We start from the raw sequence: 19489 nt of genomic DNA, 5'->3' as shown, positions 1-19489 counted from the left end.
CCCCCCCCCTCACCCCACCCTTCCCTCTGGCTAATGGTTGTATAATTATGTTATGAAGTTGGTTGTCATCTGGGTTATTTTTAATATGTCTTAAAATTCAAAAGGAGGTCTTTTATTACAAACTTGGTTGACATCAGCATTTACAAGGCAGAGAGGGTATAGCGAAAGCGTTATGGGAAATGTAGGATTTTGGGCTAAATGGTCAAATGGTCTGAACTGTATATTATACGCTTGCTCATTTCATCTCACTGATAACACATTTTAGGTGTATCAGTGTATCATTTCTCACTATAGGCACTGTAAGCCTCCGTTAAATGCTAATGTTTTTTGGCATCAATCAAAAACCACATTAAAAAAACAAAACCACTGTGGAGTTATAGTGGGCTGTGGCGAGCAAACCATAGCAGCAAACTTCCGAATTGGCCTATCAAAAACCACATTAGGAACTGTGTTGTGGCTCCATCTGCGACCCCTTAGGAATGGACGCACTTCTGTCAAAGCTGTCCGTCTGGTAGGCCTTGCATGTTTGTGGTATTTATGGAGTCGCCCGTTTTCCCATTCTCCTTACCATTTTCAAATTGTTTTTTTTTTTTTTTTAAGCGTCTGTTCAGTATGTTTGAATTTATATTAAGCTACATGTTATGAGAAGACTGCAATTTGAGATATGTAATTGCTGATTAGTCCATCCTTTTTACTTTTTCTGGTTTTAAAGCTGATTTAGAAATGGGCTTCTCTGCTGTCTATGCCTGACAGCCTTAGTGTTTACCATCATCCAGCTTAGTGGATGAGAGTTTTGGCCTAACCCGTTGCTCCAAGGGATGTCTACGTGGTGACGAGCCTCCTGCCGCAGTGCTGTGATTTGTGAGTGGAGTTCTTTCAGAGCACTCGCTGGGGAAATGGTTGGGAAGAGGCCTGCCATGGGCACACTGTGCATTATGTGGCTCGGGCTGGCAGGAACACTGCAGCCCAGTGAGCGCTAAGATGGGGAGCTTCCATGACAAGGCCCTCTGTCCTGCTTGAGAGGTGCAGAGTGCTGCTGTATCAGGTGATCAGTCTCTGAAAAGCTCCTAAAAGGCTTTTCCACCCTTGTTTTGACTCCCTGAGTGAGGAGAGTGGGATGCGCAACAGGATCCCCCATTTTCCAGGGTGTTGGATATCCTGAGAAAAACCCTGTATACAATAGTGGCTGTGATGGCAGAGGCTGTGGAAGGCTTGTGCTGCTTTTTTCCTCGCGTCACAAGGCCTGTGTTGTGAGACGGGGCTCTGGGGGGAGCAGAGTGGACACCAGAGAGCTTGCTGAAATTCCCAAACTGTATTCATTCATTCATATTTATTACACAGGAAAGTTAAAAAAGTAACATTACAATATAAATGGGGCTGACTCAGTTAAAAAAAACTGGTTTTCAGCAGGTTCCTGTTCTGCAGAAACAAAACATTGAACGTAGTTTCAGCACATGAGGACTAAAACATTTTATACAAGACATCATGGGCTAGACTCAAGCCATCAAACCACTCTGCTCTGCCCAGTGGCTACTAAAACACCGCAATGTCTGCTGTGCCTCATCATGGAGTCCAATGTTCCGAACTGCCTGCAGCCCTGCACAGAATATGTGATATGCTAGGATTAGAATTGCATGTTTTGAAATGACCACTCTACCTGCACTTCATCCTCATTGATGGCTTTTGGCCTTTTCTACACATTTTCAACCTACTGTACATGGACTGTATTTATAAAGCGCTTGTCTTACTGACTACTCAAAGCGCTTTACATACAGGCATCATCCATACACTGGTGCCACCTGCTTAGCGGATAAACATTTACATACCGATGGCGCAGTATTGTGGGGCAATTAAGGGTTCAGTGTCTTGCCCAAGGACACTTCGATATGCGACTGCAGGGCCAGGGATGCAACCACAAACCTTCCAGTTGGTAGAGACCGCTCTACCACCTGAGCAGTAGCCGCCTCATTCATTTAGATTCTTGTTTGTGGTTAGTGCATCCAGAGTTTGTATAAGTTTCTTTTTTAACTTGACTGTAAAACAATTTCCTCTTGGGACAAGAAAAGTCTGTATTGACCTCTACATTTCCCATATCATAAATATTTGGCCACATGAATAAATGTTTTTCAGGAAATGTACAGTCCATCTTGATTAGAGCGCTAAAGGTTAGGATGTTAAATAAGGAAAGTGACCTTTTAATCAGAAGGTGTGGGTTCAAGTCCTTGTTGCAGAAAACCTTCATCCTGCTCAAATGTCCTGAAACAACGGGACCAACCTACCAGCTCACCCTGACCTTTTTACCACCTTTTTAAAAGGAAAGACAAATGCAAAGAAAACTGTAGAGATTTCCAATGCATTGCTATAGATATCAGTGGCAGCTGCTGATCTTTCAAAGAAGGGGAAACTCTGCCTACATCATAAAAAATTATCCTTTTATTAATATAATTTATAATATCCATGAAATGGTTTCATTAAGATGCATGGCCAGCAGTACATTTTCTTTGTCACAGCACTTCCAGTCAGCCAGCTAACTTTTTCATACCAGGAGAGTTGAAAAGACCCGTTACTTTGACCTATCTTTTGCTCTTAATCAATGCCAAAATCAGGTTGACAATATTAGCATTGTCTGCCTACGTGTGCAGTTTGCTAGCTGGCTAGTTCACCCCTAGCCTACCCTACTGTATGAAGTAATAAATGATGAACTGAAACAAGGAATGTGGTGTATAGTTGTATGAAATGTATGAGGGAAAATTGGCTAGCAGTTTCGCCTAGTAAATGCCAAGAAATCTGTTGCACCAGTTTGTCTTTGAAAAACACTTGCAAAATTCGTGATGGAACTGAGCTCGTATAGCTCCGGGGATTTTTCACAGTACAAAATCGCTGTCGATCAAAAGGAGATGCAGCTTTTCGACAGATCCTCTAATCATCACGCAGAAGCCCAGCGTCCATTGACCCCAAGAGACGCTGAGCGTCTGTGGCTGAGACATAATCGCAGCATTATCCAATGACTGTCTAGTTTTAAAGCACTGAAAAAAACTGTTGAATGCAGCCCCATTGAAGTCCATGGACACTAGGTTTCAACAGGGCAATGCACTGTGACGCTACGGGAATGTATGAAGAGTTTGAGTCAGCTGATTTGGAACAAACTCTTATTCGTATTAACATATTCTAAAACATTTTTTTTTTTTTTTTTTTTTTTTTGACATTTTAGGGGAAGCTGAGCTTCCCTTGCAGTCTTAAAAAGAAAACGCCTCTGATATGTTGGAAACCCCTGTAGGAATAAGTCCATTCAATTTCTGAGTGTGTGGCTTTGCTGCAGGTTATTAGCTGTAACTTTGTAAACTGTAGTTTTTGTTTGGTCATGCCGTGATGTGACTGGCTGTGGTCATGTATTTTAATATCTACTAGCTCACCACCATGACAAAAGGAGCGAAGGCATCCTAGATTCCTGGAAGGCAAGCATGAGATTGTATCTGAACTGGCCGGCCACCGGTCATGATTCAGGGCATCTGTTTATATCATCAAGAAATTACCACAACGGGATCTCTGTTGCGATGAGCTGGGCCAAAACCAAACTGCTTTTCATGAGACACGACCCGTCAATGGGCCATTAGGACCAGGCTCCATGTCTGGGTTTGCAGTTTCTGCACTTTGCGGTTCCTGAGGGTTGCCTTAGTGGACTCCCTGAGCCTGTGCTGGGAAAGGGTGGTTGCTTTATAAATATCCCCTCCTAGTGTAGGATGGCCAGCTCCTGCAGGGTGACACCCGTGCAGACCAATCTTTTTCTCCTTGATGCTAAATTTGGTGGAGTGGCCTTGGTTGTGGGACATGTGTCGCCAAGCTCTTTATCCAGAGCCGGCAGTGTAAGTATCCATCAATACCTCCTGGATCCCATTCATTTTCTGTTCACTTTGCTTCTCTTAGTGGGCCAGCCTGTTAGCCAGAAGCTGGCTTTGTCCAGTTCTATTCTGGAGGTTGTTGTGGACTGGAGTGCAAAGCTGTGGTCATTGCTTTGGAGCAGAAATGGAGACTTGGCATGCAGAAATAGAACTTTGTTTTTAAATTGAGTCAATGTAAAATTTTATATTGCATGCACTGGTAGTTAAAGATTTCAGTTATTCAATTATTTTTCTTCAGGACTGGAGACTGCACAGTGTTTTTTTTATTTATTTTTTTGCCCCCAAGGTCTCCTTCGAGGCAGCACGGCAATGGTTATATTTAGGGTTAGGGTTAGCTGACTGGAAGGCGACATTGCAGGCAGAAAACACCATCGAGCAGACTGCAACTCACCTGTGAGTGGCTTCTCTTACAGCGCTAAACACAGACATGCATATATCCTCCTTGAGGATGATGGCTTGGAAAGATGTACAATTTCAAGTCTGATATAAGTGGGGTGGCTGTTTGGTTTGGCAAGCCAACACTGTGCTAAGCCAAGCCAGTGTCGGGGGGAGCGGTGCTGGCCGTGGCCACGGTGGGTGGATGTTTTCTTCTACTCTGCACAGTGAGCTCTGTGACTGGACAGTGCGAGGTCTTTTCACACGGACTCGCAGCCGTTAAGCTTGGGGTCCATTGTGGCCCCTGCACAGGCGGCATGCCTCTCCTCATCCCCAATGATTGATCAGCACGCCTGTTTTTCTTTCCACTGGAGTGGAAAAGCAAACTGGGGCACTTTTGATTCCCTGTGCTCTCCCGGGCGCAGTCATGGGGACACTCGGCCCTGCAAGTTTTATGGGGAAATGTTGGCCGGGAGAGATGGGTCTTTTTACTAGTTGGTGCTGCTTAGGAAGGTGGTTGAGCGGTATGTCAACATTCCAAAAGATGTTGTCAAGGGAACGACGTGTATAACTGCCCCTCAGTGTGTTCATGCCAGCAAACACAAGACAATGTCACCATATATTCCTGTAGTTTGACACAGAACAACACCTATGTTTTAGAGGAATGGTTACAAAGCTGCATTTGTTGTTTATAAATCATAATTGTTGAGCTGGTAAAATGTCACTGACCACTGAAGAATAATTCTGCTACAGCCAGACACTATAAATGCATCTTGTTGACATTTTAGATTTATGGTTTTTCCCCATTCACGGAAAGTCATGTAGAAATGAGTATTAGGCTAGGGAGCATTAGGCAGTCCATCATATTGTATTGCATGACAAGTCAAAGCACTGTACAGTAGAGTGACTGTACCTCTGAAACCAGAGTAAGACTTACCAGATGTTTTACATGACATGTCGTTTAGCTGACTTTATCCAAAGCAACTTACAATTGCTACATATCAGCGGCCACACGCCTTTGGAGCAACTAAGGGTTAAGTGTCTTGCTCAGGGACACATTGGTTGATGTACCGCAGTGGGAATTGAACCCAGATCTCCTACACCAAAGGTATGTGTAATATCCAATGCGGCATCACCACCCACACCACCCAATTCTGTCTAGTTACTGCAGTTGTGATGCTGTTAGGCTCATTGGCCATTACAGCTGTATGGAGGGATTTTTGCTGATGAGCTGTTAAAGGTAGCATCTTATCTAGACCTCCCAGCTCGAAATGAGTCAGCACATTTGGTTTAAGTTCATCTTCCTTCAGTTGTTACTGTCCTTTAGTCAAACAAGAGCCATCCTAGCGACCATAAATTAAAAAGTATCATGAAGTCCAGTAATTTTAGACCAACCATAATGAACTCCAGATGTCTAATGAGCTTGATGTGTTGCTCCAGTTGGAGCCTTGTGGGGAATTTTATAGGGATGAAGAATGTGTTGCTTGTAGCACTCTTCGTGGATAAATAAATGCTCAGACTCTTTTCATTCCTCATTGTGTCTTTGACTTTTGGTGGAAGTGTGGGTGAGTGCCTCCCTCAGACCACCTGCACAATGATCACATGAGACAGCTTCGGCTTCTCTGAGGTCTTAAAGTATTCACTGTGCCATTCCAATTCACACACGATCAGGTTCATCCACATTTCTCATGTACTGAGCTGCAGGAATCCTTGGCATTACAGTACAGAAAAAAACTTTGACATGAAGTTTTTGCCAAAGATTTCCACTAACTCGTAATTGTGTCATCTTGCCCCAAAGTCAAGATTAAACTAATGGAAATTGTAGTCTAAATGGCAGAAATTTAGAAGCTAAAGACGGCTCTGTTTAAGATGACATTGGCTAATGTGCATTACTGTATACTCAGTTATTCTGTTTTCTTCATCTCTCTGCTGCTCATCTGGCCTCTAATCTTGTACATATGGTTTATATAGGGAGCGGTCTAATGGTGTGTGTGTGTGGCCGTGTCGAACAAATGGACAGAAAGGGGAGGTATTATTAGTGCTGGCATCACAAAGATCTGTCATTTTTATTCCATGTTATTGAATGCTGCACAGTGTAAGCTGGGGCCAAGAGTTTATATGTAGAGAGCATTATAGAGGATTGAAAAGATTGAGCTTGATTTCAAAAGCTTACTCCATGTACTGCAGTATGGACTGGGCACTATATATGAAGATTTTTGCATCCCTATTTTTGATAAAAGGTAAACTAAGCGTGACCTAAGGTTAGAAAACTAGATCCCCTCTACAGTGGTTTTCAAAGTGGGGTCCTTGAGGGGTTTCCAGGGAGCCCTCAACAAAAAGGAAAAAAATATTTTCACTAGAAGTCCATCCATAAGTAACACAATATGAATGTACTGTATATGGCAATTTTGGTCATAGGTTTCATATACTTTCTGTAACCTATCAGATGGGGGACCATGGGACAAAATCTTATCTAATGTGGGTTGTGGTCAGTTTAGGGGTACTTGATGTGAGAAGGTTTTGGGAACCACACGGCTCTTTACAGTTTATGTATATTAAATTTGGGCTTGAGCATACATGTATAGAGTTGCAGAAAGGGGCTCCTCACTTGAAGCAGCCTCCATAGCATCTGTAGTCCGTCTGCACCCATCAGCCCACTGGTCTTGTATTATTTAGTCTGGGGGCCGTTTTTTATAAAGCAGATTTAGTTGGATATGAGGCAATAAAAAGCTAAAGAATGTTAATGACATGATTTTTGATATAATAATATCAAGTCTTATTTGTTGCAGAACGTGGACACAGTGATGCACCATCGCTCAGACATAATTACAAGGCAGGGTCCATCAGTGACGGTGGATAACGAGTAGGTTACCGTCAGCCTCAGGTCTTTGCTCAGGACCTCCACCGATGCACACTGCTGGATAGGAAACACTGCACGCAGCTCTGATTATTACCCAGCCCAGGATGTCTGCTGTCCCCCGCCTCATTGTAGTACAGCAGTCATGTCTGTGTCTGTGGTGGAGACAGTGAACAAGCAGTCGTAGCACTTTCTTACAGCAGCATCAAGCTTCCCAAAATAAAAACTCCCCTAGGCATCGGCCCTGTGCGCTGCTGGCCCATGCCCTGTAATTGAAGCTGCAGGGTGGTAATGATGATGATGCAGAGTGGCTTGCTTGGAGCCAGACTCAAAGTTCCTCCACTGGCACTGTCCCCAACGTCTCCCATGGGCCTTGATTTGAAACAGCTGCTGTCACTTCAGTTCACCATTTCCTGTTTGTTTGTGTCTTGAAGTAGCCAATCAGACAGGGGCTTGTTCTCGTCATAGTGTGATTCTCATGGATTTTTGACAGTTCAGCCGCCATTTTTCCCTCCCGCACGAGCCTTTTCCTGACCAAAAGCCAGCCACAGTTGGTCTTTCATTCACTTAAATCAGATCATGACATCTAGGCTCAGTCATCCAAAAGTGCTTTTTAGAGCAACAGACATTTTTTTTAAAGATTATAAAAACAGATCTTTTAAAGCTAATACCCCTTATGGTTTTAAATAATAAATCCTAGATAAAAACAGTTGAAAGCGATTTTTAGTGGAGCAATTAATGTTGCTAAGGCTTGTCAGGTCATTCCTATCTTGGTTGACAATACCAATAAATTACATTCAGAACGCAAAAGCACATGTTTGGATTTCTACATGTTGAAGTCTAGCGGTTAGTCACCTTTTTCCAACTAAGCCCCATCCGCATTAAACTTGGAAAAAGCACGGATAAGAACAGAAATACAGAAGTCTCTTGTGAAATAATAAGAACGGTCCTGAAGTGCAGATGTACTGATTGAGTTTTCTGAGCCTTTTTATAAATTGAGAATGAAGTGTGAGGCTTTAAATGCATGTACTCTTGCATGAACTCTCTCTCACTCACACACACACACACACACACACACACACACACACACACACACACACACACACACACACACACACACACACACACACACACACACACACACACACACACACACACACACACACACACATCGACCGACCGACAAACCTACCTTTAGGTTAGATATGTTATTGAATGTGTAGCTCAAGACCAGCAAAGCATACCAAGGACCTGGCCTTATGGACCTGGGTACATTATGTTGACTGTGAGCTGCTGATTACAGTTCAATGCAACTTCAATCAGAGCTTCCTTCTCTCGCCAGCCACAGGAACCAGGAAGAATTAGCTCATGACATTCTCCTGTGGTCTGACACATGCCCCCATCCAAGACAAAATAATAGGCTTTCCTCTGCTCGCCCATGTGCCCCTCCCTATAGTTTGTTGGTGCATGAGACGTTGGGGGACTTGTTGGCACTGCCATGGTGCAGTTTACCAAATGGTTTGAGAGATTACAATGGAACAGTGATGATTCCAGAACAAGGAGCCCAGTTTAAGGCCATTGCCAGCCGTGCCATGGTTACCGCTATAAAAGGCTGGCATCGCACACTGTAGAGTGGATGACTATGATGGGACAACTGCTGTGGTGGTGCAGACGTTTTTCTTTTCTTTTTTTCTAAGGTCAAGCTCAATCACAGCTGCATACTCGCTGTCACAGTAAAGCGCTTTTTTTCTCTTCTTTCTTTCTCTCTTCCCTTTTTGTTTTTCTTTACTTCATTGCATTCCTCTTGAGTCTCGTAGATCATAGTTATGATTGAATCTGTAATTCTTCTGCTGTTGGAGAGCATGAAGATCCACATTCAAGTTGCCAGACACTTACATAACATACGCTTGGTTTACATTAATGAGTGGCTTCTCTCGGGTCTTCCTGAAGGAATCCTTAAAGCATCAATGTCTGTCAGGTATATGCCTCTAAGATTGGTTCACAGCAGGAGAGGATATGGATGTCTCTATTATTGTACTCTGATCATATGGAATATGGGATCTTGTGATCCTGCAGTTATTATGCTGGATTTAGCCTGGGAGCAATCGTACGCAGAAGTCCCAATGATCATTTCTGGTAAAGGCTTCCTGGCGTGCACCACTAATCTGCCCACTCACAAAGGGGAAAAAGAAGAGGAAAATTGTACTCTATTGAGAACAGAGACATTGTTCAAAGAGTTTCTGAATTGGAAGCGGGTGCTGGCATTAGACACACAAATCTTTGCCTCCATCAGTGCCACTGTGTGAGTATCGAGCTCCAACTTGAGTCACAGACATGTAGCGGACCGGTTCAAAGACCAGGTTAAAGACATTTCCTCCTTGGGATGGAGCCTGTGTAACATTAATGCCAGCTGGTGACTGTTGAGGGAGAAAAACGCAGTGAACTTTATTGTGAAAGCTGTACTCTGGAGTCATATGTGAGCTGTTGGATTCACAGTAACCGTTTTCCTGGACTGTGCACAGACCTAAAATAATGTAACCGCTTTGTTTCTCAGCAAACTGGAAGTTGTGAAAGTGTTTGGAGACTTCCTTTTTAAAGTCATGTTTATAGCTTGTTGTTTGACAATTTTGGAGTATGCTTTCTCTGATCAGTATTACAGGTGGACATAGTTTCACGCCAGACATAGTGGTTAAAAACTTTTAGTTTGTTGGAATTCCTGACAATAAAAGTGTCTGGGTTGAGTTATGTGCTGTGCAGACCTAAGTCCAGGTGTGCTGAGTGTTTAGCGTGAACATGTGCCTGATGTCACTTTCACTAGTGGCTCACTCCTGCATAATTAAACTTGAATAAATATACCTTTCCCCACAATGTTGTAACTGAGTATCCTACGCCCATTGGTTTATGCTGAGTACAGCTACAATAAACTAATTTGCACATCTGCTGAGACCTTAGTTTAGGAGCTGCTTGTGTACAGTAGGTATATAGCACCCTCTTCTGTCAAAAGTCAAACACTATACACTTACTAAGACTTTGCTCATAGTTTTCTTCCTGAATAACACTATTTTTGCAGTACTGTAAGTGTTCAGTTTGGCTGAGTGAGGTTTAGTGAGGCAGTAGCTCAGTCCATAGGAAGCTGAAGTTCAAGTCCCCATATGGCCCAAAGTATGATGGTGGACTAGTACCTGAAGAGATAACAGTTTACCTCCTGGGCATAGTCAAAGTGCTCTTGAGGAAGGCACTGAACCCCCAACTGCTCGGGGCGCCTTTCCATGGGCAGCCCCCTCCCTCTGACATCTTCCCATTCAGTGAATGTATAGGTCCTGAGCATGTGTGTGTAAGTCAGGCCTGTGTGTAATAACAATGTAAATTGTAATTTGGGGGGGGTGGGTGGGTGGGTGGTGATGAGTCATTTAGCTGACGCTTTTATCCAAAGCAACTTACAATTTCTATAAATGTCAGAGGTTACACGCCTCCGGAGCAACTATGGGTTAAGTGTCTTGCTCACGGACACAGTGGTTGATGGGCAGTGGGAATCAAAGGCGGATCTCAAAGGCATGTGTCATATCTACTGCGCCATCACCACCACCATATCGTCATTTCATGACGATGGACACTGTCGATAACTACCATGAATAACTGGGAGAATTGCACGTCATCTGGAAGCCATTGAAGTACACTACCGTTCAAAAGTTTGGGGTCACATTGAAATGTCCTTATTTTTGAAGGAAAAGCACTGTACTTTTCAATGAAGATAACTTTAAACTAGTCTTATTTTGAAAAATACACTCTATACATTGCTAATGTGGTAAATGACTATTCTAGCTGCAAATGTCTGTTTTTTGGTGCAATATCTACATAGATGTATAGAGGCCCATTTCCAGCAACTATCACTCCCAGTGTTCTAATGGTACAATGTTGTTTGCTCATTGGCTCAGAAGGCTAATTGATGATTAGAAAACCCTGTGTGCAATCATGTTCCACATCTGAAACAGTTTAGGTCGTACAGAAGCTACAAAACTGACCTTCCTTTGAGCAGATTGAGTTTCTGGAGCATCACATTTGTGGGGTCATTAAACCTCAAAATGGACAGAAAAAGAGAACTTTCATCTGAAACTCGACAGTCTATTCTTGTCCTTTAAAATGAAGGCTATTCCATGCGAGACATTGCTAAGATTGAAATTTCCTACAACGGTGTGTACTACTCCCTAGAGGACAGCACAAACAGGCTCTAACCAGAGTAGAAAAAGAAGTGGGAGGCCGCGTTGACCAACTGAGCAAGAAGATAAGTACATTAGTCTCTAGTTTGAGAAACAGACGCCTCACAGGTCCCCAACTGGCATCTTCATTAATAGTACCCGTAAAACACCAGTGTCAACATCTACAGTGAAGAGGGGCTGCGGGATTCTGGGCTTCAGGGCAGAGTGGCAAAGAAAAAGCATATCTGAGACTGGCCAATAAAAGATTAAGTGGGCAAAAACACAGACATTGGACAGAGGAAACTGGAAGGTGTTGTGGACGGATGAATCCAAGTTTGAGTGTTTGGATCACAAAGAACGTTTGTGAGATGCAGAACAAATGAAAAGATGCTGGAAGAATGCCTGACGCCATCTGTTAAGCATGGTGGAGGTAATCTGATGGTCTGGGGTTGCTTTGGTGCTGGTAAGGTGGGAGATTTGTACAGGGTAAAAGGGATTCTGAATAAGGAAGGATATCACTCCATTTTGCAACGCCATGCCATACCCAGTGGACAGCGCTTGATTGGAGCCAATTTCATCCTACAACAGGACAATGACCCTAAACACACGTCCAAATTGTGCAAGAACTATGTAGAGCAGAAGCAGGCAGCTGGTATTCTATCGGTAATGGAGTGGCCAGCGCAGTCACCAGATCTGAACCCATTGAGCTGTTGTGGGAGCAGCTTGACCGTATGGTACGCAGAATGCCCATCCAACCAATCCAACTTGTGGAGCTGCTTCTGGAAGCGTGGGGTGCAATTTCTCCAGATTACCTCAACAAATTAACAGCTAGAATGCCAAAGGTCTGCAATGCTGTAATTGCTGCAAATGGAGGATTCTTTGACGAAAGCAAAGTTTGATGTAAAAAAAAAAATCTATTTCAAATACAAATCATTATTTCTAACCTTGTAAATGTCTTGACTCTATTTTCTATTCATTTCACAATGTATGGTGGTGAATAAGTGTGACTTTTCAGGAAAACACAAAATTGTTTGGGTGACCCCAAACTTTTGAACGGTAGTGTACATGCTGGGTCTCTTTCCTATTAGACCAACACTGGAGTCAGTGCCAAGCATCTGTTGCCACACCAGTGTGTCAGCTGAGGGCTGAAGTACAGCTCTGAAATATACGTGGTAATCAAGATTTTAAAAAATGTTGATGAGGGTTGCTGTGATTGAGACTGATCAGCCCGCAGCAGAGGAATGTTGGGCGTGTGACTCATGCAACAGAAACTTTGAGCGCACTGAAAGAACTTAACCAGGTTTCAGTCATTGCTATGATGATGAAACTATCTTTGGTATTTCTTTATCTGGAGCTATCTTAAGCTTCTGATGAATCGCCTGTTTTGATCTTGACTGTTTTGATAATTGACAACACTTTGGTGTCAGAATAAGTTTAATTCCGATATCATACAGTAGAGTCTCCTTAGATTTGGTGCTTCTTACAACAAGGACGCTACATTTGCTTAGTGCTAATACACTGCATGGTGGAGCAGTAAGCCAGAAATACTGCTGCCAAATTCCTGCCTCTGCACTGAACACGGCTCTTTTTGTGACCATTGTACAGTACCATTGCATCATGGTCTAAGCACTTGCACACTGCCTCAATAGATTCAACTCAGAGTTGCAACTGCAGAGTTGGTTTCAGCAGCTGCAGCAAGTTTTGACTTTTCATGCTTACTCATCTCTTGCTTTTGTTGTCGCTTTCCCCTTCCTCCACAGGAATTCTCCCCTTCAGACCACAGAAATAACTCTGTGTACAGCAGAACCCCGACCCCACCAGGACGCTACTCCCCCCATAGCCCCATTGATCGGGATGTACCCACGTCTCCACGTCGCAGGTAAAGACCACTCTCATCACCAATAATACATGAGAAAACCTCATAGTTCACTGCACAGTTGTGTATTAAACTGACTGCTGTGGTCACACACATCTAATCTTATAGTTGCATCTTTGGTTGCAAAGAAACTTGAAGTTGAAATATCTAACCAGACGTACAGAACACACACTGTACTTTATTTATATGCATCAACATGGCAACACGGATGTGTTTCATGACACACCGTGCCCAAGTTGAAAACTTGCCTATACATTTTATCATTTTAGCCCACGAAACCAGTTCCTCTTCAGAGACTGAAGTGTAAAGCACACCCTGAAGCTTCCACGTATTAACAGTAGCAGGATGGTGGCCTGTCTAATCTAATCCTATGTAAGAGTGTGTATATTGTACATGCATTCAGCCCCATCTACAGGCCAGTACGGGTTACACCCACAGATCTGAGGAACGACATCTAGCGAAGAAATCAACATTACCTGAAAAGCTTATAGTCAATTCCTACATGAAGGAACAACCATAAGAAAAAGCTTTTTAGTATAAGCTAGTACTGGCAGCCATTTATTTTATTTAAAAATTAAATTAGAGGATAAACCCCTTGTGATGCACCATTTCGTTTTCAAGGGGGTCTTCAGGCACAGAAACATGGAGGAGGAGGAGGAGGAGGAAGATGATGAACCAACAACACAAACATAGTAACATCAAGAAGGACACACATAAGGGCTGTGACGCTTGTAGCAAACTACATCTGCTGTTTATGTAAAATAACATAAACAAGTACTGTAGGTTTGAGGTAGTAATAATTCCAAATGTGCTGTACAATTAAATGTTTCAGAAATAATTGCCTCTTTCAGTCAAATTTTAAAAATATTTATTTACTTTTTTTAAGCAAATGTAAGTTTTGAATAAAGTCCAGGAAACATCTTTTGGTTCTATCACTGTTTTGTGACCCAGATAATGTAATAACACAGGTAAAGGGCCTGTGAAGTAAACTATGCCTCTTTATTATCATAAAATATTTCTTCTAACTGCAAATCTACACGCAATTAACAATTACCATCAACAGTCAAACCCCTTAAGACCAGCTAATGTTGGCAACCAATTGCAGTTCAACAAAGACACCTTGATTATGTTAAAAACAATCATGGAAGTATTGAAATGATTGCTTTTGTCTAAAAGGGAAAAAAAGGAAGCCTTTAGTTGAAGTTGAGAGCGAAAGGTGCTGATTCGACTGTATGCTGTTTGAGGCTCTAAATTATACAGAATTGTTTGGAAGTGTAATCTCACAACACAGTGGTATCCACTTACACAACATCCATAAGCCTGGTGTGAGGCTTATGGATGTTGTGTCGGAGGACATGAGGTTATTCCATTGGTTAGGATATTGCAGTATCACCCATATTTGGAATTCATCTGGTAGCCAGTCTCTGCTAGAAACATTCCTTCGTACATTTGTATTCATTGTTTTTCCTTTCAAAAGTCTGTGTAAAGGCAGTTGATGGAACAAATGGCCTAAAATGTTGTGAATTCCCATCCCTGTTGCAACTGACTGCTGGTGCTTTGAGCTGTTTGAAGCTGCACTCTGAGTCGACAACTACCAAATGGACTTTTTAGCCTTTGGGAAAACACAATATTGTGACCACCACCTGCACTGCACTTTGCTATTTCCTGCTTCGCCCCCTCTGATGAGGGGATGATAGCTGTAACGTGACTCAGTTTGTAGCATGCAGGTGCTATCCTCTGAGCTTTTTTTTTTTGGGGGGGATTCTCTTACACACCCATGTTTTTTTGTCTCTTTGCCGATATTAAATCTTCTTTTAGTCCTTCACACAATCCTCGTGTCCACTCTGTCTGCTGGAAGCTTTGTGCCTGTGTTTTCACAGTGCAGGATAGTTGACTTTGGCCCCAGTTCCCCCCCCCCCCGGGCGACCACGGCTAGTGATACATGTGTCAGCAACTGGAGTTTGTCCAATCCCCCCCCCCAAAAAAAATCAGATTCTACTTTCACCCTCCCCAGAAAAGAATCCCCCTCATTGGGCCCCGAGTCTGGATCCCCCGGCCTGCACACCAAACCTCTCCCTGCTCCTCCCCAACCAATCACAGACTCAGTGACACCCATTTACCCACCCCTTCTGTCGCATGTCCAATGAGTTTCAGCTCAGAGGCACACCTTTCAGTCAGCCTCTTTTTTTTCTTTTTTTTCCCCCCTGCCCTGTCTGGTTTGGATAGAGGTTTGTGTTCGGCCTCCAATATTGTTTCTTCTCTCGTATGTTCCGAGTTGCTACAACAGTGTTAGAAGTACAGGGGCAGTTACTGGACAGAAGAGTTGAGCTCTCTTTCTTTTGTTCCCGCTTTCTTTCCTTTTTGAGGTGAGTCTTGTCATTTTCGAGTTCTGTCATTTGGATGTCTTTTTGTCAGGATGTACCGACTTTGGTTTAGGTGTTGTATTGCAAGTAAGACGCTTTAAGAAATGTGGTTGGAATTCGGTTGTGGTCTTTGATATGTTTTGGCTGCGCTCATGTGCTTTGACCAGATCTTTATCATTGAAGTCTGGGTGAGCAAACCAACAACATGTTCATTTTAGATGCAAGCATTGTGTAGATAATTCTGAGAATATGTACAGTAGAATAAACTAACTCTCCTAAAGTTGTCTGATACTTTTGTGAAATCTAACTGCTTCCACTGCAGATCTGTGTGCACACGTCCCCTCTCACCCTCACTGCTGTTATTTGTTTTTGTCCCATTTGACCTAGACTTTCCATTTGTTATGAGAATGCCATTTCAAAAGGGATGGTGAGCGAGGCGAAAATGGAAATGGGATTGCTGAGGGTGGAGCTGAGCTTGTGGAGAACTTGGAGGGTGTGCTTTCTAGGTCTGTTTTCAATTTGAACCATGTTCAGAGATTCAGAGGAAAGGGTTTGAGTGTTTGCCTCAGCCTTGTTGTCTTGTCTGTATGCCATCTCCCATTTCATAACGAGAAGCGTAGAGCTGAAATACAGGCAGGAACATTACATGAACACCGCAGTGGTGGAAAGGTTATGAACATATATGTTTTACATGCAACACTTGAGGAAATGTAACATGTTCAAGGAGAACCCTGCAATTATTTGGATAGTGACACTTTTTTTAAAGGTTTTCTTTGTTCTGTGAAAATAAAGCTGTGACTAAGAGCTAACTTTCTGCCTTAAGGAGCTTTGAGGCTCAGGACAGTGATCCTAAACATTAAACCAAAGCAACCAGGGAATTTTTTCTTTCGGGCCAAACGGCTGAATTTGACCGGCCAAGTCTGTCAACCGACCTAAATCCATCTGAGCATGTGTTTCCCAGACTGAAGGCCTGATACAAGCCAGACGTGAAGATTACAGATGCAGTTCAGACCTGGCAACACATCACCAGGAACAATATCAAGTATTTGCTGAAGATTGCATTTTATATATCATCATTTCATACCCATAGTCTCCAAAGGCTTTGACACCAAATTTGTAACACTACTTAATATTAAGTTAATTTGTCAAATTACTTTATCCATCATTCCAGTAAATTGGGAGATTGTGTATAAAAAAGCACTTCAATTCTGACCCTGTTCACTGGTGATGAGTACAGATTGCAAATCTGCCACTGTCCATCTACTTAATTGTGTCCTTGCACAACAACTACCAGGCCTCCATATTGCAGCAATGCTGAAAGGTTTCCATGGTGGACTGTTGCCGAGCAGTAAATATTTGGACAGATGTGTTGTGACAGTCAGTCAGGTTAAGTTGACTGATTCTGGCTGATGTCTTCAGGTGGAAGGTATCAGACCACACCTTGCACCCAGCCAACCGGTTCCTACTGACAGCTCCCTCCAGACCTTGTGTTTTAGTTTTTACTTATTAATCATCCGTCAGTCAAAGTTGAAATGCATGTGTTGCTTCAGGGAGAGGTTGGTATTCAACCGCACATAAAGTATGGAAGCAGCAGTAAAAAATAACTAGTTTACCACCACCTGGCGTAAAGAATTTGCTTTTAAGGTGAGCCACTGTTTTTATTTTTTATTTTTTTTTCATCTCTTAATTAATTGACCGCATATAATCTTCCCTCCTGTCAATGCACAGGAGGACATTACTTGTTTCAAAGCTCATATCCATTATTTTTGTATATCATACCTTGTGTCAGGCATTGGACTCAATAACTTGCAGTGCGCGCATGCGTTTAATGAAGCATTCATTCATATTTTGCGTTAAAGTTGATACTACACATTCTATATAGCTTTCACAGTCGGTCTTATGTTTCCTTTGGTTTTTGCCTCAAGGCTGTTTTCTGAGTTGGAACAGTGCTTCTGGTAAGGGGATAAGACGGGGTCCAGTTGTGGGAATGATATGCGATAGGACACTTGTTTGGCTTCTTGCCTGTGGTTTGCAATCTACACTTAATGCTCTAAGGTCAAAGTTTTAAAGCCAGCTGCTGCCCTTTCCTTCATTTCCTCTGGATGCAGTTAAACCAGACTCTCAAATCTTTCATAAATGCAAATTTTTCACAGAACACGTCACCGAGAGCTCGACGTCTGATTTTAGTGAATGTGATGACCTGTGATTTATATTTTTATTTCTTCCTTCTACAGCAGTTCAAGCTCTGAGTTTGCCATGCAGAAGTTTGACAGGGACTCGGAAGTGTACAAGATGATTCAGGAGAATAAGGAGTCCCGCTCGGCACCTCGTCAGTCCAACACCTTCAAAATACTGCAAGAGGTCCTGGAGGCTGACGAGAAAGGTGAGAAGCACTCTGCATTACAAACAAATGTACACGATTTGAAAAGAGAACGAATTATCTTTTTAGAGGAAATACTTAATAGTGTATATTTTTATCAGGCATTTTTTTTAATGTAAATTTCATTTTGTCCCCACTCTCACTGAAGATAAATTGCTGAGGGTTTACTCTTTTGTTTTTGTATTTATTATAAGGATCTCCATTAGCTGCCGCCTAGACAACCAGCTAGTCTTCCTGGGGTCCAAATTGCGTCTTAGGATTCAGTTTCAGTCAAATGCAACATCAATTATATCCCCTCCTACAGTTTTGCCGTCACCTCTCCCTTTTAAAATTATTGCTGTTAAAAGTGTATTGTGAGTTGTAACTATGACTGCCATATGGCCGTCACCTGGAGGATGAAACGCTCTCCCGTGTGCAGTTCATAATGTGAACAGCTTATCATGGAATCTGTCGTCCTCCTTTCCACCCTCCGCTTTGATAAACGGTGGTGCAAATACGTCCAGATAGCAATAACATTCTTTCATGACGTGATAATGACCGATGTGTGCAGACCCGTTTGTAGCGCGTTCCACGGGTGACGATGAGCTTAGTGATGAGTGGGAAACAGAAAACAAGCTCCGCTGACAGAGCCCAGAGGAGGCACACCCAAGTGATTGTGTGATTAAGCAGAGAAGCAGGCCAGTCACAGTCCAATGAGCAGCTTTGTTCCTGTCTTTGACTCCAGAGGCAGCCTTGCGGTTCCCAGGGAAACTTTCGCCCAGCGCCCCCACAGTAAGCACATCAGTGGGAGGAGGCAAAAAAATCCACACCTGTGAGAAGTGTGGCACAAGCATCGGGTAAGTCTCCTGCTGTCACTCGTTCAGTGGACTAACGTGCCATGAGTAATTACTATGATGATTTGTCCCACAGTAAAAGATGTTTCACATGTAGAGCAGCAACAACCCCTTATTATGACTGACATCTAATTACTGAATGTACTACAGTACATATTTGAGTGTTAATGAGTGAGTTTATTTGTGAGCTTTATTTCACCAAGTAAAACAAATATGCCAATGGGGCAGTTGTATTTCTTTCTAAAGCAGATCAAATGTTTGCAATCTCTTGACTGAAGTTGATTGACGTGTCATGATGCAGATAAGTTATCTGCCTAAGTTCAAACATTGTCCCGTGGGATGTCGGATAGTCCGGTGTGTTTGACTGCATTCATCTTTCCACAGCACACTGGCCGTGCGCATCGCAGACGACCGCTTCCGCCACGCAGAGTGCTACACCTGCACAGATTGCGGTCTCAACCTCAGGATGAGGGGTCACTTTTGCGTCGGAGACGTGATGTACTGTGAGAAGCACGCCAAACAGAGGTACCAAGGCCCGGGCAGTCTCCCTCAAGCCACCATGTCCCAGCGCCAGTGAGTCTGCCACTCCACACCTGCCCCGCTCTGGATGTAGAGGGCCGCTTGTCTGCCGGAAGCTCAACGCCATCTGACTCGGCTAGAGACCTTGGGATGGGGCGTGGAGGTGGAGACTAGTCAACAAAATGGCAGAT

General features: G+C 43.1%; 1 protein-coding gene across 2 annotated transcripts in view; it reads left to right on the top strand.

The window, feature by feature from the left end:
- The window catches only part of pdlim2 (PDZ and LIM domain 2 (mystique)), a 38646-nt gene extending 19163 nt beyond the window's left edge, over nucleotides 1–19483 (top strand). For both annotated transcript variants that reach the window (XM_032517033.1, XM_032517034.1), the window contains exons 7-10: nucleotides 13088–13206; nucleotides 17801–17949; nucleotides 18671–18782; nucleotides 19164–19483. In XM_032517033.1, the coding sequence (XP_032372924.1) occupies nucleotides 13088–13206; nucleotides 17801–17949; nucleotides 18671–18782; nucleotides 19164–19356 (573 nt within the window). In that variant the 3' untranslated portion in view covers nucleotides 19357–19483. The remainder of the gene's footprint in view (nucleotides 1–13087; nucleotides 13207–17800; nucleotides 17950–18670; nucleotides 18783–19163) is intronic.
- Nucleotides 19484–19489: the final 6 nt, after the last annotated feature.

Source organism: Etheostoma spectabile, chromosome 5, assembly GCF_008692095.1.
Source record: "Etheostoma spectabile isolate EspeVRDwgs_2016 chromosome 5, UIUC_Espe_1.0, whole genome shotgun sequence".
Taxonomy (NCBI): domain Eukaryota; kingdom Metazoa; phylum Chordata; class Actinopteri; order Perciformes; family Percidae; genus Etheostoma; species Etheostoma spectabile.
The sequence above is the reverse complement of the archived record's forward strand: the minus strand, read 5'-3'. Positions and strand labels throughout refer to the sequence as shown.